This window comes from Sander lucioperca, chromosome 22 (assembly GCF_008315115.2).
Source record: "Sander lucioperca isolate FBNREF2018 chromosome 22, SLUC_FBN_1.2, whole genome shotgun sequence".
NCBI lineage: Eukaryota > Metazoa > Chordata > Actinopteri > Perciformes > Percidae > Sander > Sander lucioperca.
The window spans coordinates 11,350,130-11,369,200 of record NC_050194.1 but is presented as its reverse complement, the minus strand read 5'-3'; the positions used below and the strand labels follow the sequence as shown (position 1 = coordinate 11,369,200).

Genomic DNA, 19,071 nt, shown 5'->3' with positions numbered 1-19,071 from the left:
AGCCTGGATCATGCCCTGACAAATATTAACCACAAAAATGTGCAGTGACGGCAGCAATAGTCACTCAAAAGCTGAACATCAAAAGTGATGAGGAATCCTTTCATTATGGTTTTTACTTGTAGCCTCTGGGGGGGCCTATTCACCTCCAGGTAGTACAGCGGTAAGTCTATCAGTTAATAACCTTCAATTAAAAAAAAGATGCGCTTTCAGAGTTTCATATCCTGGAGCTAATGATGTAGGTGCAGCAAATGATCGGGGAATGCTGTAGGGCAGGCCAGAGGATTAGACTCAGAGATTGTTTGACACACTAGCACTGTGCTTATTGAATAAAGAGGAAGCTAGCAGGTTGTTATTTACAGTTCATTACTTTGCAATCAGGGAAATCCTTCACAGTGAATTGTATGTGTTGAAGGGAAACTCACACATAAAGGTCAGATAGAGTCAAGATCAGAGTTATCTTGTTTTTTTTTAACAGACTGGGGGCATGGAGTTTGAAAGTCATGTTAACAAGACAGGGCGGGTCTAGGAAGTTTTGACCATTATTTTTAAATCACCTTTATATAAGTGAAATACTACATTGTAGATTAACAAGTTAACAATTGAGTATCCCTTAAATAATATTTCTAGCGGTGTGGCTCTAACAATGAGTATACACTCAAAGATATCTACTACTATTAACTAACTACTATTGGCCATGACAATTCTGTACATACATTCATGGTGCCCAGAGGATGAATCCTAATGATTTTTTTAACTTTTGTATCTAGCACCACCATAAGGTCGCAATTAAAATTTGACCAACACCTTGTTTTCTACAAAACTAATGACATTCTCATCATCCTCCGCTGTACTTTTTGTTTAGAGCTAGTGAACAAGGTAAACATTATACCTACTAAACATTAGCACGTTAGCATTGTCTTTGTGAGCATGTTAAAATTGAGCTCACTGCTATGCCTAAGTTCAGCCCCACAGAGCAGCTAGCATGGCTGTAGACTTTGTCTTGTTTTCACTTCAATGTTAATTCATCTCCCTCATCTTGGAGTCTGCTCAGGTGCAGACTGCAGTCAACTCTACCTTCACTGTGTGCCTCAGGCTCACTCAAATTACTAACCTGTAACACTAACCTGTACAGAAACTCTGTTAGAATAATGCATTCCCCTGTTAAATGACAAAATGACGAATCCCTTCAATGAGCTCTACATCATGCTTACTTGTGCTGACCAGGTCCATTCTGGAGCAGTCGGCCGGATCTGTTGTAATGGGACAGGAGTAGATGGCGCCTGTTTCATTGACATTTCGTAGAGATTCGGCTTTCTCTTTTGGTGCTCCTGCAAGAAGCCTTGATACAGACAGAAAGAAAGGCAGATACATAAAGACTATTGGATTATATCAGAGCTGGCATGGTGTTAAACAATACATAAAAAGTAGATGAGAAGATTTAACAGATAAACTTTCTAGTCTAAACACAGGAAAACTATCCTATAGGTCTAAGTTGTACTACATTTGAATATGAGCATCTTGCTCCCTCTTCCATCTTAGAGATAGTATTTGTTCCGTTCCCCCCCCCACACACACACACACACACACACACACACACACACAGTGAGACAGTTCACGTGACCTGTGAATTAATAGTGGACAGAGTGGAGCAGTCAGAGCATGACCCGTGACAAGTCTGGGCAACACCCCCCCCCACAAACACACACACACACACACACACAAGCTTCTTGGTGATGGACCTGATCTTTTTGTCCATTCATCCAGACACTCCCTACATCAGCACCTTTTAACACACCACAGAACTTTGAAGTAGAGGGATTACTCCCTCTACAAGGCTCTGCGCTGCCTGGGACACACTATTTACAGTCAGCACAAGATTTATTAGCTCTACTTTGTGGGCAGAAGGTGCCGACAATCTTGTTTACAGTGTGTGTTAGACTCATGGCCTGCTGTACTATGTGGGAAACAAAAGCATATAGAAGTGTAGTCAACGTGTGTTCTTTCCTTCAAGCTTTCTGAATGTGTTCATGCAATAATGGTTGCATGCTGACATGATAGCAGTGGTGAACAGTGGGAAGTGGTTAGTCAAGCAACCCCCCCCCCCCCCCCTTTCACACACTGATAAGTAAGAATAAGTACAGATAGTGGGTGTACACCTTTACAGTAAAGTCATTGTGCGTTCAAATCAAAATCTCTCTCATGAGTCAAACCCTTCGTTGTTCCAACTTGATTATCATGTCCTGAAAGGTAAAACATGACACACAGTAAGGATGAGGCATACTAAACTACTTGATGTCCGAGGATTAACATGAAAGAATGTTATATAGATTTTGTAAAATATTGTTAATGGTGAGCCGTGCCCGCTCACACACTACTCATAGGTTATGCGGTGAGTTTCCATGCTATACAAACACAGTGAAACTGTGTACCAGGCTCTACCACTCCTCCACAGACTTCTGTATTTATACACACTCACATAGACAACATGCCCTCATACATACTTGCAATCTAATCACAAGAACATCTCAAGCCCAGACACAAATATTTTCTCTTTGATGTGTCACCTGAACATGAGCAGACTCATGTAAGTTTGTTTCCGCCGCAGATCTTAGATCGAATTACCCCATTACCGATTTAATACTCGACCATCTGGGAAATGATAACATTTCTGATCTTAGTTCAGGAGTTGTGGCATACATTTTACTTATCTAATCTTATTACAACCAGGTTGACAAGTGGACCAGAAGTATATGAAAGTGAACACATTGCTTTCATATTTTCCACTGATGCATGAAAAACAGACATCCTCCAGCCATCATTTGAAACAGAAAGATACAATTATCTCTTCTTTCTGCTACCAGATGGGCATTATCAGCAATGAATGAATCAATTATCTTGCCACAGTGATGACAACCAGCTAGAGCCAAGATGGCCTCTGAGGGCCTGCAGTTTCCAGTGGACTAGAAGGAAGAGGCCTTGGTTCAGGTAATCATTCAGTAATGTAGACACCATCTGAGATTCTACAGAGGTTTGTAGTAGTTAGTTGGACTGACTGATATGTGGAGAATCGGGGCCACAGAGTCCCACTGTGAGTGTGGAGGCCCCTTCTGTAATCTACAGTATGAGTGTGTGAGAAAATGTGAGCACATGAGCATGTTGGTGTGTGTTTTCTGCGTACATGACTTGCCTGTCTACTTCCATAGCCATTAAACCAAAAGTCATGGCCCCACAACATGTTTTTCAGTTGTAAACGGCACAGTGTCTCAAAACACTCACTTACAAGGTCAGCCATTCTTGTGGGGAAACTAAGCGACATCTCCAAAGCGTTTAGAAAGAGCAGGAAAGAAATTGGGTCAACCCAGAGAATAAGCAAGACTGTTATAAAACACTTAGAGGCTAGTTATTGTGAACTTTGCACACACAGAAAAAAACTATGAGGAAGGCACAGTCCAGCGCTAATCGAACAGCTTTAGGGAGGCTTGGGTAACCTTCGCTGGCAAAGTCCTTGTTACAGCAAACCGGATAAAAAGACTTAGCCCAACCTGAAATCATAAACATACTCACTGTTGTCTCACTGTCTCATCAGAGCCACATGGGTCACCTGTGTTTGTTCTGAAAATTCAACACTGCTGATTGACAAAATTAGGTTTGACATACAGTGAAGACACACCTTTCAAACTGGGAAGTGGTAATTTCATCAAAAGGTAACTCTTTAATTAAAGGAATAGTTTGAAATTTTGAGAAACACGATTATTCGCTTTCTTGCAGAGATGAGAAGATTGATAAGACTGATCCCACTCTCATGTCTGTGGGGTAAATAATATATAGGTTAAAAATAGGTTAGGACAATGATTGGAAACAGGGTGAGCTTGGGTCAGCTCAAAGGTAACAAAAACCCACCTACCGGCACCTCTAAAGCTTCCTAATTGACATGTTAAATGTTGTTTGTTTAATCAGCACACAAGCCTAAGTGTAACCTGTCCTTCATATTCTCCAAATATCAATAAAAAAAGCTGTTTTTCAAATTGATTACCTCAAGATTGTCACTTTATGTGAAAGTAGTTTCTTAAGTCTTCTCAACTTATACATAAAAATCACCAAAATGTGAGTTACAAAGAGTTGACTCGGCCATGACAGCACACCTCATATCCTGTCCTGTGTGCTCTCCTCCCACCTCCCTCCCTGCTCATCACCTCCTCATAAACAGGCTGTCAAAGGCCCAGAGAAGGGAAGGGGGGGGGCAACCTGCAGATGCATTCCAACTCTGAGAACATGTTGAAATTCGCCCCCTCTGCCTCACAAGTGATCGGCTGGCTAAACCAAACATTTACTGTGGCGAACACACCCAGCCAAGGTGAGCGCGGCCTGCATTCTTGACATCTGGAGTTAAAAACCTCCCAGAAGAATGGGAGTTGGATAAGAACTACTGTATATTCATATCAGTGGGGTTTAGTTGAACAAATAGAGGTGAACTATATCTAGTCATCTTAATCACCACTGCCCACCGCACAGCTCCTGACAGTGCCAAAAAGCATAGCAGGGGTAGGAGGTGTTAAAAAAATGCGAGGGAGTGATGGAAGGGAGGGTTTTCACTCACAAGAGAGAAAAAGAGAAAACACTACAAGGCCGTGTCAGTTTGGTAAACAGACATCTGTCCGTAAGACACTCAGCACAACATATGTAGCTCTCTAATTAAAACTAACTCTCCCCCCCCCACCTGACCGCTCCTGACTCAGAATAACACCAGCAGCACGGAAACCCGACTTAATTAAACATGACTTTTTGACTTTTGACTTTACCCTTTTCTATCCATCTCACAGGCTTTTGCAAGACTAACAAGAAGAGACAATGTGCAGGGCCAGCCAGTCTCATTTAGAGTACATTCATCTTCATCTCAGCCCAGTCTGAACAGGAGTGTGATGAGACAAATGATAAATGTTTAAAACTGGCACACAGCTTTTCACCCTGCTGGCCCTTGCCTTAGATGTCAAGCGATATAAATATTTAAAAATGGGTAAGTGAGTGAAAGTGGGTGACCAAGTATTAGAGCTGCTGCGAGTGTGTTTGAGTATGTCAGCCTTACACTAGTGATGGATCACCTGTCCACATAAGGCTTAGGACAACCTGTTTGTCACAGGGTGCGGCTGTGAGCCCTCGGGGCACTGAAATGAAAAAAAGCTTCAATTTTCATGTTAGAATAGGCTACCTCAGGGCCTGTTTTTCACTATCAGCCATGCAACTCTTTCATGACTTCACTGACGAAAAAAAAAAATCATAATTAGTGTATCTACTACTTCTCACATATTCTTTTGACAATTCTATGGATGGTCATTTTGTGAATCGAAGCACATCCCCACAGGTCTACGTCTTTTGCTATTAAAAGTGTGATGGCAGGCTGCTGTTGTCAGAACCATTTGCAAGTAGACACATGCAGATGTTGCCACTGGTAACAAGGTGTTGTTGGATAAGGATACAGAGGGGTGGCGGATTGATGGAACAGTGGTGAGGAGGTTCAGTGATGTGAAGAGGAGAGAGAAGTTTAAGGCTAAATCTACACTTCCCTACTACTAAACTGTGAATGCCAATGATGGCGCCATCTTGAACACTCCACACTACAGATTAGGCAATCACCAGTTCGTGCACAAGAGAACACAAGTTGGTTGGTTATTTTGCAACAGCCTGGTGCTGCTTGTGCGGGGGTTTAGTTCAGGTAACATGTGGAACTGGAGTGCATGCCCACAATGAAGATGAGACACATACCTGCTACCTTCCGCTGAAAGGGAAGACTGTGCAAGCTGTTGTGGATGACAAATGTTGGTGGTAAACAGACATTAGCCTTTAGTTTAACTGGCATCACAGCCATATTAGGAAAAAAATTATCAGATATGTTGGCTTGCTGAAGAATAAAAGTCAACCAAACACGCAAAATATGAGTAAAAGAGGTCTCTGTAGGTGTGCCTCCACCAGCTTAAATGGCGAAAATATTACTTGTGGTGGACCAGGTCCGAGACTGAACAAAACACACTCACCACCAACTCAATTGCATTGACACTCCCAGTTCTACACTTTGGCACATAGCAGGTCACCAAATTGCCAAACAAGTACAAGCAAGGAACAGGCGCATAAAATGCTATTAATCATCACCCTTACTCCTAAATCCATTTACGTAACAGATACACACACACTCGCCTATACTGCACTCTCAGGATGGTATAAAGCAATTACAAGCAACTTATATCCATTCCACAGAAACATTGCCACAAGCAAACAAATTGAGATAATATTGAATGGAGCAACTCAATTTTCAGATTGAATTAAGGATGAGGACAAGAGCAGACTAGGGCTGAGATCTCTTTTTGCTCTTGTAATGATGTAATGACTTTATTTACTTTACAATAGCACTCTGATAAATCCAGTTCTTTGTACTTTCAGGAAACACTCTCACAAAGCAGTATAGGTGGGGGTGAGCATGCACATTGCTATCACAATATTCACAGTAAGCACGCCTAGTTGTTAACACACTGACTCTGTGTGTGTGTGTGTGTGTGTGTGTGTGTGTGTGTGTGTGTGTGTGTGTGTGTGTGTGTGTGTGTGTGTGTGTGTGTGTGTGTGTGTGTGTGTGTGTGTGTGTGTGTGTGTGTGTGTGTGGACAAACAGTAATACATCAACCTGCTGCAAAAAGGAAATTGGTCAAACAGACCTGCCATCACAGCACCTGTGCGTTTTAGGACTTTTACATTTGTTCTATCTTTTAATTCTAAGATTAGTAGATTAATAGGGATAGTTTGCCAATATTGATATACTGTATATCACAACATGGCAAATGTACATGAGGCCAAAGTCTTTACAGGTATAAAACAAGAAACTTCTATAACTAATTTTGTAGGTTTTAAGTCACAGCTCGCTTAGAATGATGAATTTCGACAACATAAATGTGTACAATAACTACATGATACATATATTTACCATAACAAGTAGGTAAACAAGGTAACATGGAAGTATCACCCAGCCGGAAAAACAACATTCAACCACAAAAACTCAACCCTTACAACCATCAGCACACAAAATGATCTACATTCTAGAGATGTTCCAAAACTATTTTTTCCTTTCCGATAACGATTTCGAAATAATGTGGTATCAGATCGAGCATAGACTCGCATTCTCACCAACAGTGTTGGGCAAGTTACTTCCAAAATGTAATACATTATAGATTACTATTTACTGTCATTTGAGAGTAATTAGTTATATTACAATATTACTGTCTCTGAATTGTAATGCGTTACACTACTTTTGCATTACTTTTGAGTTACTTTCACCAAAATAACAGCGGAAGTTTGATTTGGCAGCTAGCTTGTGAATTTCACCACCGGATCAATAAAGTCTCCTATTTATCCACTTTAATACATCATAGATTATTCATATTTTGTATAATTAATATAAATATGCAAAGTAACTAAATCTATAAAAAATAGATAAGTAAAACGTATAATAGGCAAGTAGGAGAAAATGAAAATACTCAATTAAAAGTACGGCATTGTTGTAAAATGTTTGTTTATAGCACTTTAATAAGAAATTCATGTTGTTTAGTTTAAAACACTCTAAAGGAAATGTTCAATTATAGTGTGATTAAAACTCACTATTTACATTATTTACAGTACTTGATTTACAGCTGGTTTGTGAAAAGGTAGCCTACACAACCTTATTTAACAGTAATTTAGTATTACTGCGAATAGTCACAGGAAGTGCTTTTATTTTGAAGTAGGCTACACGGAAGTTATCTGTTGTGTAGCCTACTCTTGCTAGCTTACTGAGATGCAACCAGGATGCAACATGTCCGTCAGGCTCAAGTTGTTCACTTTCTTGTTTATAAAACTGCAACATATTGAACAGTAAATGGTCACAGTAAAAGACAAGCGTTTTTGGTCGTCATTCGAAGCCATTCCACTACAGGCATAGTTACTCTCCACGGATGATAAAATGCAATGATATTTACGTGTAGCAAGCCTCATCATTAATTCCCGACATGTTTATATCTGTCAGCCGCTGACGTACCGTCACCTGTTGGGACATACATGCTGTCCGTACCGTCTCTGGTTCTGGCTCTGACCAAGGGAACAGAAACAGGACAGCTCACTTCAATGCAGCGTAATAACTCCTGAAAATAATATCCATCTCGCAAATGTATTTGTCTCTGCAGTCATCTCAACCATCGAATACAGCGACAGGAAAATAATACAGCTTTTTTTTTTCCTGTGAAGAAATGTGAATTCTTAAAAAAAAACAATGCACCACTAAATGTTGCGTTAAAATGCGTTGTAACTCGCGTTACTGAGATTGTAACGAGTATAATATTACTGAAATTTAATTAGTAATGCGTTATATTACTGCGTTACAGCAAAAAGGAATACATTACTCTAATTGCGTTACTTTTGTAACGCGTTACTCCCAACACTGCTCACCAATACCAGCATTTTAGGCAGTATCAGAGGCATTTCCAATATTGGTATCATAACAGCTCTGCTACATTCTAGATCTACAGTCCTATAAGAGGAAATAGACTACAGTGTAGCTCTTATATTAAGACAAATCATATCAGTATAACTGTCAAAGGGTGTAAATTATTAACAAAACAGGGTGGCACAGAGTGAGAGGAAGTTGAATAACTGTCGGCACACCTAGCACACTCCTGAGGCCAGTTGAGGTTAAACTGTAATTTCACAAAAATAGCGGTCAACCTTGTGAGATACAGTCAGTCAGTAAAATAAAATAAAATATATATAAATAATAAATTTATTTCTAAAAGCCTTAAATCGTTTGTTTTCCAGTCACACTTCTCTGAGCCCAGACTGAGTGACTGACTGTCAATGAGTTAAGGAATCACGCTAAGCTGGTTTAAGTCCTATTTCTCTGATCGATCTCAATTTGTTAATATCAATGATAAATCCTCCAAGTACGCTAAAGTAAGCCATGGCGTTCCTCAAGGCTCAGTGCTTGGACCAATTCTATTCTCCTTATATTGACCCTTTGCAAACACGTCACACGACCACGTGACGGCGCCATGACGGATGGCGGAAGCACAGGCTAAACTATCATACTAAACAGTAGTGGACGAGCGGAAAGTTTCATAGTTTCAATCAGTTTGAAAAACATAACACTAAATAAACTGTATTTATGGTTTTATATGGCTTCTTCTATTGAACAACAAGTTGTCGTTATCGGTCGAGGTAGGGCATCTGGTAGGTGCTCACAAAGAGCAGTATTTGGAGAAGTTGGAGACAGCAGGATTGGATACCGACCCTTAATTCGTTCTCCCTCCATTTTCACGGACCTCATTAAATCACCGAGTCTGCCCGACTTCAGTCCACATGATCTGTACCACTATGTGGTAAATGGGGTATCCCCATATACTGGTGCTGATCTCAAAGCTTTTAAAAGTCTGGATGCTAACCAGTTATTTGTAGCTGGCTGGGTTACAGGTACGCGATGCTACGCTAACGGCGGGGGGGAGGTACCTCATAATGGCAAAGATAAGACATCAATCTAGGGTTTATTTTGTATTAACATCTATTCTTTACTTAAGTAAAGATGTATACAACAAGCCCATGTTTTTAGAGGACATGGTCGGTCGTGGCTACCAACATACCGTTGTTCACTGGGTGTGCCAATGCAACTTCCTAGCTAATGGATGCCTGAACGCATCCCAGCTGCAGCTAGCTCGTCAGCTAGCCAGGGTAGGAGCTCCGCAGACCCGCATTTAACTCGTTTTTGAAGCTAGTTTCCGTGCCATGTCATCTTTAATTTAACCAACATTTTTTGTATGTGTGTTAAGTTAAATGATCAAGGGAACGGTTTTCTTTTTTGGATATGTAGCTAGGTCAGTGAATAACCGATGTTAGCTAGTTATGTGGGTCATCATCGGGTTGGACCTGTTAGCAGGACAGCTGGTTAGCACGGCAGCTAGCTGGTTGAGGATAATTTTATTTATCACTCATTTAAAACAGAAAGGCAATACATACACATGCTTGTGTTGGTGAGGATTACTCTGCAGATTGTGAATGTGAGAACACAAACACGAACGAAAACGTACGAGTTTAGCTTGCCGTCCGTCTACAGCATAGCTCTTCCGCCGTCCGTCATGGCGTTCGTAATTCGTGCGAGTGGAGCGTGACGTCACGTGCAAAGGGTCAATATGCTTCCTCTAGGCAATATTATTAGGAAACATTCAATTAACTTTCACTGCTATGCAGATAACACCCAATTATACTTATCAATCAAGCCAGACGAAACCAGTCAGTTAGCTAAACTTCAAGTGTGCATTAAAGATATAAAAACTTGGATGACCTACAATTTTCTGATGTTAAACTCAAACAAGTTAGTGAAGTGAAGTTATTGTGCTGGGCCCCAAACACCTCCAAACTTCATTATCTAAAGATATAGCTACCCTGGATGGTATTGCTCTGGCCTCCAGCACTACTGTCAGAAATCTAGGAGTTATTTTTGATTTGGATTTATCCTTCAACGCCCATCTAAAACAAACCTCAAGAACAGCCTTTTTTCATCGTAACATTGCCAAAATTAGGAATATCCTGTCGCAAAACGATGCTGAAAAACTAGTCCATGCATTCGTTACTTCTAGGCTGGACTACTGTAATTCCTTACTATCAAGATGCTCAAACAAGTCCCTTAGGACTCTCCAGTTGATCCAGAATGCTGCAGCGCGTGTTCTGACAAGAACTAAGAAAAAAGAGATCATATTTCTCCTGTATTAGCTTCTCTGCATTGGCTTCCTGTAAAATCCAGGATTGAATTTAAAATCCTTCTCCTGACCTACAAAGCTCTAAACGGTCAAGCACCTTCATATCTTGAAGAGCTCTTAGTACCTTATTGTCCCCCTAGAGCACTACGCTCCCAGAATTCAGAGCTTCTTGTGGTTCCTAGAGTCTCTAAAAGTAGAATGGGAGCCAGAGCCTTCAGCTATCAAGCTCCTCTCCTTTGGAACCAGCTCCCAGTCTGGGTTCAGGGGGCAGACACCGTCACCATATTTAAGAATAAACTGAAAACACTCCTCTTTGATAAAGCTTATAGTTAGGGAGCGAATAGAGTAGAGAGAGGCAGGCCAGTACAGCGCAATCTGGTTGGGGAGAGTTCTAGCCCGACCAGGCTCCTCTCCTTAACCTGCCTCTCTTAGTTATGCTATTATAGTTCTAGACTACGGGGGAAGCTCCCTCCTTCCTGTGACACACTGAGCTGCTCTCTCCTCTCTCTTTCCATTTGTTTCCATTTGTGTGCATCCTTGTCCCAGAAATGCTTGTTACTAACCTAGCTCTGGGGAGTTTACTTTACTTACTTTTTCTTTTCTCGCCCAGAATATTCCCTTGGATTAGGGTGGCACCACAATCTTGGTTGGAGCTGTCACTGTGGTCCAACGCTCTGTAATGCCCTGCAGTGTCCGGTGATGCTCTGCAGTGTCCGGCTACGTCCTGCCAAATGTCTGCGTCCTGCTACGTCCACCCATGCTGTGCTGTGCCACGCTACATCCTGTAACGCCCTTCAGTGCCCTGTTATGACATGAACTACTACGACTACCATTTGTAGTCACTGTTCCATTATCTTTGTGACTATTATTGCCACTGTTCAGCACATCCCCAACCGGCACCGTCAGACACCACCTACCAAGAGCCTGGGTCTGTCCGAGGTTTCTTCCTAAAAGGGAGTTTTTCCTCGCCACTGTCGCATTAGCCTTGCTTGCTCTTGGGGGAATTACTGGAATTGTTGGGGCTTTGTAAATTATAGAGTGTGGTCTAGACCTACTCTATCTGTAAAGTGTCTTGAGATAACTCTTGTTATGATTTGATACTATAAATAAAATTGAATTGAATTGAATTGAATTGAGTTCAGACCTAAGAGAGCTATTTTTGCCCTGTCCATCTCACCTCTGTCAAGTCTTCCGAGGCTGCGTTCAGCCTTGTGAGACTCTCACAGTGTTGATGGTGATGTTTTAGATGTTTTAAACAATGAAGCAGACTGAATATGCATAAGAATTAGCAATATAGGAAATGAAATGCTGCCACCATTGTGATAAATGGTAATTTAGTCACAAGGGGAAAACATTTGATGGAAATGAAATGCATATATTACTGTTGATCACAAGAGGAATGGAACAATTGAATAATGTTAAATAAAATGAGAAAATCTGTTTGCACCTGTGTTTCTCACACTCACACACACACACACACACACACACACACACACACACACACACACACACACACACACAGGTCTGATCTCAGCTGGACAAACATCCTGTTTGAAGACCACCATCTGCCATTGGTGAAACAGTAACAAGAGAGCAAACTCATTTAGACCCAGTGTGATACATTAAACAAGGCAGGTCATCCCCCTGATAATAAACTAACTCACTTTTTCATTAGCAATGAGTACAACCTTGTCTGACAAGGACAATGTTATGTTGGCTTATGTCTGTAGGTTGGTCTGCTAACTACAGTATGCTAACCACTAGGGCTGAACGATTAATTGCATTTGCGATAATATTGCGATATGTTAAAACGCAATTTCCTAATCGCAAAGGCTGCGATTTGGTCACATGACTCGCGAGAGCAAATCAGTCTGCACTCCGCAGAGAAAGCATCAACTAGCACGCTAACGTTACGCCTTACCTTGAGCTGATTTCTGTCATTCAAACAACTCTGAGTTGTAGTTTAAAACTTTTACAGCCATTTTAATAAAATGAAGGGTTTTATTCAGGCTTGAGTCTATACATGCAGTTAATGGATACAGGCACACAGAACTCAAGGCTCGGTTGGCAACGATTAGCTCTGATTAGCGGTTAGCTCCGGTTAGCGGTTAGCTCCGTTATAAAGATATGAGTGGAGGAGCTGCTACTGAGAGGGGTAACAAGCAGACTGATAAATGACGTTGAGGGAGCTTTCACAGCAGCGTGGCCGCGGTGTTTCAACAGTTTTATTAGTACAGTTAATCCCACGGCAAGAACACCAGCAACTAGCTAACGTAACGATAGCCTCTCTGAACAAGTACACACGGCAGCACGCAACTTCACGAGGGGGAGGGGCTGGAGGCAGCTCCTCTCTGTGCACTGTAAAAAATTACACTCTGTGTGTGTGTGTGTGTGTGTGTGTGTGTGTGTGTGTGTATATACTATATACTATATTTTTACTTATTTAACTGTCTAGTGTGTAATTGTGTGTTCATACTATAAATTATTATATTATTATTCTTTGAATAATACAGAAGACAAAGAGCTTAAAAAAATAATCAAATCGCAATCGCAATATTTGGGAAAATAATCGCAATTAGATTATTTTCAAAAATCGTTCAGCCCTACTAACCACCCAGTGTCTAGCGTCGCTGGGTAAATTACGTCAGACTGGTGACCCCCCCACTGCTGCAGATGCAGACAGCACAGCACTGCTACACATTATTAACACGCACACAAAAACATGCAAATCTACCAAACTGACAGAGAGAAATACACACAAATGTATGCATAGAAACAGGTATACACAGAATCACAGCTGGACTGAGCCTGGACACATGTTTCTAGTGACCCCACACTAGGACACAAATCATGCAGCCATAGCAGAATTCACAAGAGACTCGCAGTATCAATAACAGCATTTCCATTAACATTTTGACCCCAGTATGTAAAGGGGGGAAGGGGGAGCTGGTGGGTTACAGGTGGACTACCTCACAGCTGTAATGGAGCAGACAGGCACAGTTAACGTGCCTGTGTAGTCCCAAGTTCTCACTCATATTACTCAGCTTATATAAAAGTGGTGCAGGTGTGTGCATGAACCATCTGTTTTTACCTGTTGAGGTGTGAAAAACGCCCACAAAACACAACTGGAGCAGATATTTGTCTTTATCTATCATATTTTCATTTATATTATTTTAATTGATCAATAAATTTTATAAAAAGGAGGGTATACACATTTTCAGACAACAAGTTACCGCTTTCACTGACTTCCACATACCAAGTGTAAACCTATACTTCAGGATCACTTCCCCTTCAAAGATGAAAAATGGCACGAAGAGGGGAAAGGTATTGAAGCATATAGCTTTTCTAGCTGCAGGTAGCCCTCATTAGCCTGCAGGCCAGCTACACCAGCTTCTTTTCAATGTTGGTTGAGGGCATTTGTAGAAGCAGGGGATCTCTTACAGTTTTGTTAAGATAGAAACAGTCTTCACTGCAGGTATTTCCAATGAAAGCCCCACCATAGAGAATATCCTCTGTGGAGATTAGCAGGAGGCCCGATGTCCCGCTGGGATCCATTTCAACATGTTATTAGAAGCCGTCACTCATTCTGCTGCTACACAAAATGCAGCCCATGCCATTACCAACTGATTGGATACGGACAATAAATACCATAAAGATTAGGGCCAGTCACTATGGACACACTTGCACTTAACTTTAAGCAAGGTCTTGTACAGTTGCAGTGGCTTGGCTTAGACTCCAATAAATTAGAAAGGACTTAAAACCATGTATACCTTTCAATCTACAAACACACTGGTTCACAACACACTGATTTGCCTGGGTTCATGGCTTTTATTTTTTTATTTTCTTTGGTGCTACTTTTAAATAAGGAACCCTTTAAATTGGTTTATACACTGTAATTTATGCTTCATAAGCCATTAGAAAAAATTTGGGTTGCCAAATTGTCAAAAGTCCAATTGGCAGGTGTGTATGCTCATGTGTTTCTCTCTATCTAGTAAAAGATTATGTCTGCAGTTGAAGGTCTTTAATAAAGGGTTTTTAACTATCAAGTCTACAATGTCAATAAGTTGTTAATAAATGTATTTTGGTCCAGATTGTCCTCATCAAGTCTTTTAGACATATGTGGTCAAATGGCCTAACCAATCAAAGTGAGTTTTTACAACCTGGCAACCCAAAAGCTGTATTTATCAATGGCTTATAACATATCTATAAATCATTAGTAAATGGTTTATTAACATAAAATGAAGGCACTACTTACAACTTATAAACACTGTGTAAAGGGCATCATATTAGAAAAAGATAGTCAACAATAATAACTCAAAAAGTGGTGAAAATGCTTTTACTGTTTTTTCCATTAAATCCTATTACATTTTTGCCTTAGATGGTTTTTTTTTTACCGTGCCTTCTTCTCATTGGGACTATGACTGCTCGCTCTCATGTAATACATGAATGTGGGGACCTAATGGGCAACACAGGATTGTTCTTTGGAAATGTTTCACTGTGGCATGACACTAGCGATCTGATAGGTCCACCTCAGAGACAAAGACCACTAGCATTTCTATGAGAGGGGATTTTGGATCACAGCCAGACAGATCCATCTGCATCACTTCCGTTAGCCTGTGCAACAGCATGTCATATAACACATGGGGGCATTCAGTTAAAGTGACACTCTATGAAAATCTATGTTTAGAGTATTATAACTAGTCACTGTGTGAGTTCATTGTAACTAAAATGAACATAGGCTGATTATTCAATATTCAAGACGTGGAGATGCATGGAGTGTTACTTTGCACTTAAATGTCTTTTCAGTGCATCCATTCCTGTATTTAACAGACTAAAGAGTTTAACTAGAGGATGCAGGTTCTGTACAACACACCATGTTTATCTGCTGCATCACATTACCATTGCAAAATAGAAATGTGATTTTGGAATCAAGATTCTAATTCAAACAAACTCAAAGGGGGTTTAAAGAGAAGCAACGCATGCACTTGTGCATGTTCAAACCACACATCAGACTGTGTGTCTATAAACCTTATAGCAGATTGAGCAGTTAAATCTGTACCTTACAGCAGAAAGGGGAAGGCCCGTCAAATTAAATGGCTCTTTCATGGCCTCGGGCCACTGCAGTCAGACAGAGATGAGCTGGAAAAGCAAAGGCTCTTCAGCTCTGATTAAATATTCATCAGTCAGAGGAATTAAATTCTTCCTTTCAGGTCGCAGGGGTTTCCCACCCATACAATTAAGGAATCCTTGTCTGCTGAATGATGAACAGAGGAATGATGTTGGAGGGCTTGTGTGTGTTCCACTATAGTCCCCAGAATCACTCACTTCTGTCTTGTCTCAACCTGAAACCTGGCAGGTTGTGACTGTGCAGAGAAGGGTACTACATTCCAATCATACCATGGGGTTAGGGGACTGGAAGAGCCAATAGGTGGCCAGCTGACTGCCCAGTCCCTCCTCCCTGCTATAACAGAGAACAAAAAAAGCCCTCTCAGAAAAAATCTCTCAGAGACCGTATTTGGGCGATTCAAAGAGTTTAGGGGGATTGGAGAAGTGAATGCCCCGTACAAATTAGCCTCAGGTAGCTATTAGATAATTCAGGTGCAGCCCTTTCCCAAGAAGAAGCAATGTTGGCCTACTAATTGGTCATGTACCCCCCTCTTTTCAGAAAACATTTTTAAATTGCTTCAGCTGAGCCAAGATACACTGCTAGATTCAGACTAATTAGATAACAGCCTCTTTCTTAAGAGGTTAAGGAAAAACTTTATTGCACTCGCTTTACTGCAGAAGTGGGAGTGGAAGCGCTCTCTCTTGACTTTTAACCTGGACTCTGTTTGACTCACGCATGCACAAAGAACGGCCACTGTTAACATTGTACATGTCACGACGCAGTTTATATGCCGAGTTCCCGCATTTTTTAAATATTCACACTCTAGCTCGTTCCAATAATGAGGAAGTATGTAATAAACAGCTCTGTGGTGCGGTGAGACAGATCTGGGGCTACAAAAGAAGCAAGACAAAACAGAGGACACAGACAGCACTGTAAAACCAGCCCAAGTCAAACATGGGACACACCATCAATACATTGTGATGTGTCTTTACAGAATCACAGAGTATGTACACAACTAGGTCTGAGTACTAAAGAACGGTCTTTACTCAACAGTGGTGTATTCACAGATTAAAAAAGCTGCAATATAGAACAGAGCATGAATTAGCTTAAACCTCTTAGCTAGCAGCGGACTGATGAGACTTTTTACAGCCTTCTTGTCCCCACAGGCCTCCAGCCTCTCTACCAGGGCCATGTGGTGCCTTCTTGGGTTGCAGTCTGTGAACGGTGACTCCATCCCACTGGGGACAGGGCCAAGATGGCACATTGATTAGGTGTCAGCTGGACACTGGTACTCATTCTATAAACTAGGGGAAATTTCTGCAGTGATTACGCTGAACCTTCTTTTTTTTAGGCTGGTAAACCTTCACTGTGACAACACAGAGGAAGTGTGCCCTGGTTTGCAATTTTCTTCCTGCATTACCCTTCAAAGCAGGACCAGGACACAGATAACATCTAGTTATGGACACGCGTGTGATCATGGATGCGGAAGGATTAGGGGGGGCCACTGTAATTGGCCGAGGGAAATCCTAAACAATGATGCAGTTTAAGGATATTTGATTAAATAAGCTACATATAGGACAGATGTGTCGCACACATTCTTGTTATTGAACATCAACTATTCCTTAAACAAAAAGCATGTACTTTCACGTAGATCCTCCCAAACACTGTTAACTCCACATGAGCATTCATGTCTAGGTAATAACAGCCTACAAGTGTTACAGGCCAATGAACACCTTTATTGCGAAACACAAACTCACTTGTGTCCCAGCTAAATATAATAGCCCCGGGATAGGTGGAAAGAGAGTAGAGCAGGCTATGTCACGGCTTTCTGTGCATTCCAAAATGTACACTGAAGTCTATGGGATTACTATTGAATAGCTTGGGAACCCATAAACTGATCTGAAATTACTTTTTTAAAACAATAACTTAAATTCCCACATGCTGTGACCCTAAAAGACACTTCAGATGGCGTATTAAACTGCACAGCATAAACAAGTCCCAGATTGAAGTTGCTGGGCCTGTGTTCACATGGCCCAGCTGTTTCACCCACAGCTGCAGTACAAGTTCCTCTCAAACAGGAATTATAGCAATTCCAATTTAGTCAATTATGCATTTTCAACAATAGGATTGAGTCAAAGTTGGAGAATGGCACTTGCAATAAATGGATGATTAAAGGTTTTGGACATAGCCGTGCATGACAGCTAGAAAAGGGAAAAAATAAAATGGAGAATTTGTCTTTTCTAAAGAAAAAAAGAGAGATATTCATTCGCCTATGTTTTTACATCTCAGATTCCTGTTTGATGTGACTACTTTTCACAAGTTAACTGAAAAGCAAGACACATGTTTTTCTGACCCAGGTACCAAGTTCCGCACGTCCAATTACAAGACTTTTAATCTTGAGGCACACACATGACACAGTTCGTCAAAAACGGTCAAAAGGCCTAAATACATGTGCAGAGATTTAAACTGCTCCGCTGCCTTTTAACAGGTGGTTGCCTTGTAGAAAAAGGGAAGCGTGTGATGCGAAATCATTTAACAAGTAGCCTATACGCAGGTTATAAATGGGCCGCAAACGCAATATATTGTAGACTCCAAAGCTTCATCGCGGCATTTGCGCAGTATGTGGGCGCAATAAGCCTTTTTGAGGCGGATACAATGGTTGTTTTTTGTTACGCCACCTGGTCTAAAGCAGGTGCGTAGTTTGGGTATTTTAACCTCAAGAGGAGACAAAAGTGGAGCATTTAGACATGCACAGCTGATAACTTACAGGTACTTTCTGGCGCCCTCCGTCTGTTGATGCACAGCTACTGAGAATCCAAAGAAGCTCCCTTTGGTTTTTCCCTCTTTGATCACAGGAAACCGTTCATCTATGTTAAATCCACTGCCGATTTGCGTCCCGTGGTACGCAGCCAAAACAGCGCAGAGCAATAGTCTTGGAGACATGTTTGGGCTGTTCACGCCTCGCAAGTGCAGTGGGTTTAACAGCAGATCCACGATCAGCGTGGGTCCAGCACGGCAGTCTCCCGCAATGAGCTCCAACAGGTAGGCTGCGCTTCACAGAGACCTGCCCATTGAGAGCCGGTGTGTCGTCCCCCCCTCGCACTAAGTGTTACTGCCTAGGTGTCGGTATCTGCCTCCCTCTGCCTCTCTCTGCTGCCCTCCTCTGCTCTCTCTCTTCATTCCTCTCTGCCCTCCACACCCATTTGAA

At 41.4% G+C, this 19,071-nt stretch overlaps 1 protein-coding gene across 2 annotated transcripts in view; it reads right to left on the bottom strand.

The window, feature by feature from the left end:
• itga3b (integrin, alpha 3b) overlaps nt 1-19,071 on the bottom strand; it is a 32,178-nt gene extending 13,107 nt beyond the window's left edge. The window contains exons 1-2 of one of the 2 annotated variants that reach the window (XR_004103649.2): nt 18,631-19,071; nt 1,212-1,339 (exon numbers count right to left, since the gene is read on the bottom strand). Coding sequence is in view for 1 of the 2 variants with exons in the window: in XM_031291302.2 (XP_031147162.1) it covers nt 1,212-1,339; nt 18,631-18,806 (304 nt within the window). In the remaining variant the exon portion in view is untranslated. The remainder of the gene's footprint in view (nt 1-1,211; nt 1,340-18,630) is intronic. The other variant, XM_031291302.2, reaches the window with a different exon arrangement.